This window comes from Dendrobates tinctorius, unplaced genomic scaffold (assembly GCF_039654945.1).
Source record: "Dendrobates tinctorius isolate UK_male_01 unplaced genomic scaffold, ASM3965494v1 ptg000104l, whole genome shotgun sequence".
NCBI classification, from domain to species: domain Eukaryota; kingdom Metazoa; phylum Chordata; class Amphibia; order Anura; family Dendrobatidae; genus Dendrobates; species Dendrobates tinctorius.
In genome coordinates, this window is record NW_027361772.1 from 1,559,519 (window position 1) to 1,569,477 (window position 9,959).

Below are 9,959 nucleotides of genomic sequence, written 5' to 3' on the forward strand. Positions count from 1 at the left end.
TGACTACTTCCTTTCCCCATATTATCTGCTCCCTGGCAGCATATTGCTATGGATTTCATCATTAATCTTCCAGTATCGTCCGGGGGTACCGTCATCTGGGTGGTTTTGGATCACTTTTCCAAGATGGTCCATTACACTCCACTGTCCGGTCTTCTATCTGCTACGGTGCTTGCAGAGAAGTTTATTCAACATATTTTCTGCCTCCATAGCTTACTGCTCAATATAGTCTCGGATAGAGGTGTCCAGTTTACTTCTGGCTTCTGGAGGGCTACCTGCAAACTACTGAATGTCACTTTGGATTTCTCTTCAGCCTACCATCTTCAATGCAGTGCCTATGTAAAGCGGGTCAATCAGATCCTGACGAACTTCCTGCAGCACTTTGTCAATGCCCACCACAGTGATTTGACAGAACTCCTGCATTGGGTCGAATTTTCATTCAACAACCATGTGAGTGAATCATCTGCTTAATTTCAGTTTTTAGTGGCCTACGGTCAACATCCCAATATTCCGTTTCCTGTTTCTACTAACTCTGACATTCCTGCTGCTGAATCCCTTTCCAAGGGATTTTCTGAGATCCGAGAGGACACTAAGGGTACCGTTACACATAGCGATGCACCAGCGATCTCGACAACGATATGGATTGCTAGTGCATCGCTAAGTGGTCGCTAGTGAGCTGCCACACAGGCAGATCTCACCAGCGACATAGCAGGGGTCGGGGGTCGCTACTTACCTGTCAGACACGGTGATCCTGACGTATTCCTGTCCGCGTCCACGCGTCGCTCGTCAGCGCCACAGGAAGCCCAGCAGGAAGCGCCCGACAAGAAATGGTCCAGGACCTTCTCACGCGATCAGTGATAACCAGCAGGGGAGCCGGTCGGAAGTAAGTATCACATGTAGCTATATCGCTGCTACGTCACAAAACCAGTGACGTTACAGCGATATCGCTATGTGTAACGGGGGCTTTAGACCACCTTATTGAAATCTTCTGAATGGATGACGAGACATAGACAAGAGATGCCTGTATCCACCTTTGTTTCTTCCTGGGGACAAGGTCTGGCTGTTGTTTAAGTATGTCCTTCCCAAGTTACCCTCGTATAAATTGGGGCCTCGCTTCATCGGTCCTTTCCAGGTTCGAAAACATTTAATTTCATTTCATGTGTCTCTCTGTTCTTTAGTACTTGCTAGTTTCGCTAGTATCTGAACGTCCCAAACCCTACCTGCTGATTCTTGGCTTTTTCTTGTCAATTCTTGCTAGTACCTGCCTGTTTGTATTTCAGCTGGTACCACCAACACCTGCCTTTTCAGTCTGTATTTCAGCCGACTGATTAAAATGATACCTGGGTTGATGAAATCCGTCTTGTGGTTGTTTGTTTAATCTTTATTTGCAGCTTTCAGTTAATGATATGCTCATGCTCCTGGGCGGCCTGTTGCCAGGGCTTTATGTGGTGCTTAGATATTCATCCTTATGGCATGTCACTGGTCCCTCATTGACCTGCCTCCTATTTTACATACTGAATATAATATGGCTTGAAGAATAAAAATTCCCATTCTTCAGGCAGGTTCCGGCGCCGGCAGCTCTAATATGGTGGATACTATGCATATTTTTGTTTTATTTAGACATAGTTTTGTTTGAAAAAAAAAATTATCTTAATAAAAATGGCACCAGCGGCTGCTCCTGCGCAGTGGCATCTATTGCCTAACAATGCTACTGCGCAGGCAACACTGACGCCATCTTGATGGAGCTTAATTTTTTTTTCTCTAGAAAAAAGGCGCCAGCGGCGCCGCCTGAGCAGGAGCATTTATAGGAACGCAATAGATGCTACTGTGCATTTGTGGCCACTGGCGCAATTTTGATAAAAAAACATTTTTTCAAGCAAAACTATATGTCTAAATAAAATGAAAATATGCATTTTATTCACCACATCATGCTACAGCATCGCCGACGCCTGCCTGATGGATGTGTTTTTTTTTCCCAAATCATATTCTATTTAGTATGTAAAATAGGGGGCAGGTTACTGAAAGATCAGTGACCTGTCAAAAGCCATAAGGATGAATATTTAAGCAGAGCACCACATAAAGCCCCACCCATAGAGCTACCAAGCCCCGCCCACAGACCTACCAAGCCCCGCTCACATGCTGCCCCAAAGCACGAGAATCCCATTAACTGAAAACTGCAAATAAAGATTAAACAACCACAAGACTGATTTCATCAATCCAGGTATCATTTTAATCAGTATAACAGTGCTAACCTGACAATGTCTGTAGGTTACTCAGCACAATCCTGCTGACAGGTTCACTTTGGTTTCGGCAAAAGGTTCCATGAGTGGGTCGAATAAGAGTGAGACTAATGGGAAATATTGATGTGTCTCGTTGTAGATGGAAAACGAGTTAGCTAATATATTGTTCACTTGGACTTTTGTAGAGGGAAAAGGGTATAAGGCCATAATAGATTTCAAAATGTGTCCCTGAATTCTGAATTTATTATAGTGTCTACCATATGATCCCAATTAATTCACTCAAACGCCTTTTCGTCATCGATATGTTTTTTTTACATATGAAATTAAATTTAGTACTCTTCAATGAATCTGTTTTCCATAGATTTGATTGTTAAAAAAAACAGATCCAGTTGAAATCATTTTTTTTTTATACGGACAAAAAAGTTGTGTCCGCACATCTTTTTGTCAACTGATTTCTGCTGGATCTGTTCTAACAGCCGATTCCTGGACATGTGAACACAGCCTCACTCATAATCCCATGTGTTTTTATAATCTCAGATCTTCAGAATCGTACGCCTTCTCCAGCTGTAGCATCGCTGATCTGAGGAGCTTCATCTATACTTACTTACCTGGCTGCATGTCAAATATGCCGCAGACCTCGCAACTCCTGACTCCCCCCGTGTGTGGTAATAAATTCACTGAAAGTGGGGAGCAGTGTGACTGTGGTGACCCCAAGGTAAGGAGTAAGGACCACTTTGGTACCACTTATGTTGTCTTAATTGAAAGGCTGTTCTCACCAAGCTTTATTTTTTATACTTGTAAGTTCTGTATCTTTTGTGCAAGAAAACGGAATTGGATTCATGGAAACAGAATATTTGTTCTTGATAATTACTCAGCATAAAGGTGCATTTACACTGCATGATTATCAGGAATGAGCATTGATAATCAGACAGTGTAACCAGGCTGAGAATAACCCACCCATTCAGCAAAGCACTGAATATTTGGGTGAAATAATCTTTTGGTGTGGGACAGGATCATTTAAACCCACCCCAAGATCAATGTCACATGAAAATAAAAGTAAACAACCCCCAATTGACTTTCTATATCACCAATCAATGTTTATTACAGGCTTTTTATTTACTTGTGAAGTCCCTTAAAGGGAACCTGCCAACACAAGACCGTGGCTATACACCCTGCCATTAAACTTGACACTAAGACAAAATAAGTTGGCTCCGGCTGGTGGACTATGACCTTTCTTAGGACACTGCTTATTTTTTCTATTCTTTTTTAGAATTTTTTCTTAGGCAACATGGATGTATTTCACCTTTTGCTCATCATCTCAGGGAGGACACACCATGTACACCACAGTAATGTTCCTCTCACGCAACGATTCCGCCTGTCACTCAAACCCCCAGGATTTCTTCTTGTCATGGTCACGTGTGTCTGGACGCAGCGAGTACCGCAAGGCGAACCCATGACACGTGTGACCCTGGATACACCGCCTCCAGTGGGGTGAATTTAAATAATAAAACGTGCAGCTGGATACGCCGCCTCCAACAGGCGAATTTAGGTATTACACGTAAATCTGGAAACCCCGCCTCCAGTAAGGCGAATTTAAATAATAAGGGAAACCTGGGAAATATTAACAATGGTGGGCCCTGCGATAGGGAATAGGGAAGTGGAGACCTCCTGAGCTCCCCTGAGCCAGTGTCCCTGCACTCCTAACATTCCCTATGCCGGTTCCGCACCGGGCGCGCAACAGGAACCTAAAAACCCTAGCTCACCCTGACCTAAACCCTCACTAGGGAATTGGTCAGTGTGGAAACTAATCCCACCACTGCACTAAAACACACATGAGGAAAGAAGACAAAACAGGGGAACCACCACGTGTGCATCTTCTCCTCCACCCGGATCCATCACCATAACTGGATCCTTCACCATAGTGCAGCCTTGGAGCAGAGTCCACCACCAATTGCAGCTTTCCAGTAACAGAGTCCCAAAGATGAGTTCACCTTCTGCTAAAACGTCCAGCATGCTTGAGTCCAGCTCTCAGCAACCAAGTCCCGCATGCTGAGTGCAACTCTCCATAGTCGTCATTCCACCAAGCCATGCAAGCACTTCCTGCCAACACCATAAACTGTGACTCCACCACGCCATGCCAGCCCTTCTTGCAGACCACCTAGCTGCCATTCGTCCCCTCTGGCTGGGCTGCGCAGGACTCATGTTCAGCTCCTTCCTCACCCAAGCTTACTTGCCAAATGAACACACAATATCACCAACAGTGATTGAACAACCCTGAGACTAATTTATAGAGCCTCACATCTGATTTAGAATAGCGTGCACATTAACCCTAAAACTAAGGTGCGATACCACTCACCACCGGGCAACTTAGAATGAAACACCACGTATAATAATTCTAATGGCCACCGGGGGCAATCACAACACACTTTGGCACACAGCCAAAGGAAAAAAAGTTCACTTTATGCATTTAAATTGTCAGATCCCGCTGGATCATGACACTTCTGCAGTGGAGTGCACTGGAGTAATAACATTTCTGGAGTTATGACTCTGATAATTCCAAACTCATTAAGAGGTGTGCGCTTCTTAATGAATTTGCTGAATCTTATTTCTGCACGTCCCTCATTAAGACTATTGTACAAAATGCCAGTCTTATTGAATCAGCGCCTATCTGGTTCAACAAGATACTAGCATCTGTAGAGAAAATCACCTTTGCTCAGTCACACACTCCAATTGAATTTTCTTTCCAAATTGGACAAATCCCTCCCCCCTCCTCCATCACCCTCTGGATCTTGTCCTCCAGCAGTCTCTCCTCTGGTAGGTCTTTTCTTTACTATTGTAGCTGTTTGCTGTACTAATATGTGCAAGCTGTTCCTTTCTCTCGGACCAATGTCAAGTCCTACACAAGTATTGTTTTGTCAGATTCTTCCTCTGACATACAGTTCTAGGCTGTTGGAGTCAACAGAAGCTCTCCTATCCATCAACGTCTTATGGAACTGCGGTTCCATACTTAACATCTGGGGGGGAACTCATCAAACCAGCTATAGGGGACGTCTTCTAGATCCTAAACTGGGCAGAGAGCCACATTTCTGCATTTTTAGTAGTCTACATTCTAATAAGGTTCAACTAGGCCACCAATTATGTCAGAAGAGAATAGCTGTGCACAGAATAGTGGTCCCTTCATCCCATGATCCTTTCCTAGACACTTTGTCAAAGTTGTGGCACCTTGGATATTGATCTGCTGACAGAATGAATCACAGGGTTCTTCATTTTGTGTCCTGGACACTTGTTCCTCTTGCTATCGCCTCCAATGCCCTGGTGATCCCATGGTCTCACTATAACCTCCCACTTTCAGGTCCTCCACTGCATGTAGGTCTATCCCACCTCCGGACTAGCGATGAATGAACGTGCTCTGATAATGTGTTATCCGAACATGCTGGGAGTGTTCGTATATTATGTTCGAGTCCCTGCATGATTTGCGGCTGTTAGACAGCCTCAACACATATGGTGATTCTCTAACAAACAGGCAATCCCCGAATGTATTGAGGCTGTCTAACAGCTACATGCAGCTGCAGGGACTCTAATGGGTCGCCCTCCCAGGGCCGTGGGGTACTCGGTACCGGGCCGATGTCAGGGGAATGTGTCACAGCGCCGGTGACCCGGTCCGTGGCCCTGGGCGCCCAAGTAATGGGGGAATGTAGTTAATGGAATGGAATAGTTTGTGACTCTCTGGTTACTTGGATTATATGATGTTGTCACGTACCTGCGGCTCTTTTCTATTCTGCCACTGTGCACATATGGTTTCTGTACTATGACATTACTATATATCTGCCTTCCTAGATACCTACCCTGGGCCTCACATATGTGGTTTGAATGACCTTTACATCTTCCAGCCCCATCTGTAATTGTTTGTCTGTATGAAATTTATGCATCAATAAAAATTCTATAGTTTTTATCTTGACCTATGACTGTGTTTGCCCTTCGTTTGCCATTCCAGACAAAGATTGATTCCATGAATAATACTCCAACCTATTCACAGTTCTCAAAAAGGATGGCTTGGTCACCACCATTCAACCGATTTGTCAAGCCAAAGATTTAGCTTGGAATCCCTGCAATTTGTAGTTGCCTCACTGGTGACAGAAGAAATCTTCTTTTCTGTAGATATACACAATGCAAATCATCACATTCAAATCAGCATGTCCCACCAGTGATTATTTTCCTTAACTGTCAGTTCTTTTCATATCTAGTTTGTTGTACTCCTCTTTATGACAATTCCCCTTGTTTTCTTCAACGTTCTCTCCCCCCTCATAGCAATTTTTTATGCCAAAAGAGTGGCAAACACTCGTAATCTGTACTGTCAACTTCTGATTTAGTTTTATGTCACATTTATACAGAAATATGGACAATTTTGAAGGGTTCACAAACTTTTAAACACAACTGTATAGTTAATTATTTGCTTTTCTTCAGGTGGTCTTTCCTGGAATTTAAACTGATGACCTCTAGTATGACTGACACAAACTTTATCACTGAGCTACAGATTGTACCTCCAACTATAGAAGAATTTTTTCAAAAGCTAAACAGAAGATTTCTTTGTGGGCAGATTGAAATGTTATATAGGGATACTTTTCTATACACTGTAACAATGCTACTTGCTTGGAGTGGGATGAGATACCACCGGAACCGTTTTTATTTAAAAGCCTGCCAGAGTTATTTAATTCAGCATAAACCACATTACAGAAAAACTTAAATAAAACTTGTCCGGCATAAAATAAAGCATAAAGTAAAGAGTCCATTCAATAGTGCGGATTTGTCTGCTTGGCTTACAGTCCAGCTTCTCAGACCTTTAGCAAAGGCACACAATCCTGGACATATGCAAGCCTCCACACAAACATGTGAGACAAACAGGCCTCATTTTACAATTTGAACCACACTCCAGTATGAAGATAAAGTTAGCAGCTGTCCCGCCCAATTCTTCAGCTGCTCACATTAAATCCAAGTCCTATCATGGCCGATTAACCCCTCTTAGTAGTATGTCTACTAGAGCATTACTCCAAGATTTACATCACTGAGGACATCCACCTCTGTGATACATATCTTCCATCCATTATGTGTCTGGCAGCCACCTTACATACATCCCCCCTCTGCCTAAAACCATGGAGCTGGGCACCTTCTACTACTAGACACAGGATTCTCGAGAGAGCATCGGCATTACCATTTAACTTCCCAGCTCTATGTTCCACATTCAAATGAAATCCTGCAGGACTTGAAATCAGTGGGTAGCAAACCATTTTTCCCCTTTTTCTCCCTCATCCACCTGAGTGGGCAAGGACTGACACTAATTTAAATGTTTGTTCTAACAGATATTATCACAATGTATCCACGCCCACTTTATGGCCAGGCATTCTTTTTCTACAATGGCATATTTTTCTCTCATGCTGACAGTTTCCTACTCAGGTAGAGAACAGGGTACTTCTCTTTGTGTATCTTCTGAGAAAGGACTGCTCCTAATCCGACTTCTGAGGCATCTATCTGGAGTACAGATTGTTTCTTAAAGTCGGGGGCTACAAGACCCAGCTGCTTACACAGAGCTACTTTCAGTTCTTGAAATGCAGTCTACATCTCCGAAATTCATTTGGTCATAACTGATTTTATCCCCGTAAAGAGGTCGGTCAGGGGTGTGGCCACCTTGACAAAGTTTAGAATGAACCTTCTGTAGTACCCCATGATTCCCAGAAAGACCCCAATTTGCTTTGTTGAGAGTCGTCTCCATTTCTGGATTGCGTCCACTTTATTGATCAGGGGTTTGATTTCACCTTTACCTACTACATATCCAATGTATTTACCCTCCTCTTTCCCTATAGCAAATTTTTTAGGACTTATAGAGAACCCTGCCTTTCTGAGAGCATCGAACACAGCCTGTACCTTTTCCAAATGACTTCCCAAATTCGGGCTGAAGATTACGATATTGTCCAGGTATTCTGCAGCATAATTCTTATGGGATGTGAGGATCCGGTCCATGGCCCTCTGGAAGGTGGTGGAAGTTCTCTGCAGTCCGAACAGCATCCAGACATATTGGAAGCACGCATCGGGCGTGGAGAAAGCTGTCTTCCCCTCAGCTTCTTGTGACATGGGCATTTGCCAATATCCCTTTGTGAGATCCAAGGTGGGTTATATACCTTGCAGGCCCAACTCTCCATCAGCTCAGCAACAAGCGGCATCGGATATATGTTGAACTTAGAGACTTCATTCAGCTTCCGATAATCATTGCAGAATCTCCATTTGCAATCTGGTTTTGGAACAAGGATAATCAGGCTAGACCACACTCGCTTAGATTCGTCAATGACTCAGCATACGCTTTACTTCCTTGGAGATCAGTTCTCGCTGGGCCTTGGGAATTCAGTAGGGCATGAAGTTCACCCGCACATGGAGTTCCATCAGAAGCTGATGCTCTATGACATATGTACAACCCGGCAAATTGGAGAACAGGTCCCTGTTCTGCTGCAGCAATTACCGACACTGCGGTTTTTGGGCTTAAGACAGCGTCACAGCTACGGTGACATGTTCAATGTCCTCTTCTGACTTAACCAGAAAGCATGGAGTTTCAACGGAGTCCCTGTTTTGCTATGTCTTGATAAAATGGACGTGGTAGACCTGGTATGGCTTTTGTGTTCCTGGTTGATGAACACTGTAGTTCACTTCACCCAGCTTCTCTACTACCTCATGGCGTCCTTGCTATTTGGCCAAAAACATGCCATCTACCGTGGGAATAAGCATGAGTACTTGATTTCTGAGGCTTAACTTCCTCATCCTGGCTGACCGTTTGTAGACCCAAGATTGAGCCTCTTGTGTTTGGAGGAGATGTTCCTTTACGATGGGCATTACCTTCACAACTCTCTCCTGCATCTGGCAGACGTGCTTAATGATGCTCTGATGGAGCGTGACCTTAGCTTCCCAGGTTCCCTTTTACTTTATCAAGGAGACCCTATGGATGTTGGCCATACAGGAGTTGAAACAGAAAGAAGCTTGTGAAACCTTCTGGATTGAGAATAATAGATAAGGAAGGAGACAGTCCCAGTCTCGACCATCCTTTTCTATGACCTTTTTAAGCATAATCTTTAAGATTTTATTGAACTTTTCCACAAGGCTGTCTGTCTGGGGATGACAAAATGACATACTGTAAATGTGTAATTTGAAAGTCTTACACAGCTCCCTCACCACCTTACTCATAAAGGGGGTTCTTTGGTCGATCAAGATCTCTTTCGGTAGCCAACTCACGTGGTATACTTTTCGTGGAGGAGTTTGTCAGGGGAACCACTTCTGGATATTGCATAGTATAGTCGAGGACAACCAATATATATTGATGCCCACAAGCAGACTTGAAAAAAGGACCAACCAGGTCCATGGCAAATCGCTCATATGGCACATCTATGACGGGTAGCGGCATGAGTGGATTTCGGAAGTGAGAGGTCGCCGCAGTTAACTGGCAGGTGAGACGGGTCTTGCAATACCTTTAGGATTTCCCAGTGACATCCAGGCCAATAAAACCTCTGAATAACCCGTTCTTGGGTTTAGTCAACACCCAGATGACCACCCAAGATATGTGAATGGGTCAAGTCCAACACCCTCCATCTATGGGGTCCTGGTTCCAATATTTGCCCCACTATTTTCTCTTTGACCTTAGTAACCTGATACAATAAGTCCTCACTCATCATAAAACATGGAAAC

At 43.9% G+C, this 9,959-nt stretch overlaps 1 protein-coding gene across 1 annotated transcript in view; it reads left to right on the top strand.

Annotated features, from left to right (window-relative positions):
- LOC141100429 (zinc metalloproteinase-disintegrin-like 4a) overlaps positions 1-6,333 on the top strand; it is a 94,255-nt gene extending 87,922 nt beyond the window's left edge. The window contains exons 13-14 of the mRNA XM_073588941.1: positions 2,775-2,952; positions 6,232-6,333. Coding sequence (XP_073445042.1) covers positions 2,775-2,952; positions 6,232-6,333 — 280 coding nt within the window. The remainder of the gene's footprint in view (positions 1-2,774; positions 2,953-6,231) is intronic.
- Positions 6,334-9,959: the final 3,626 nt, after the last annotated feature.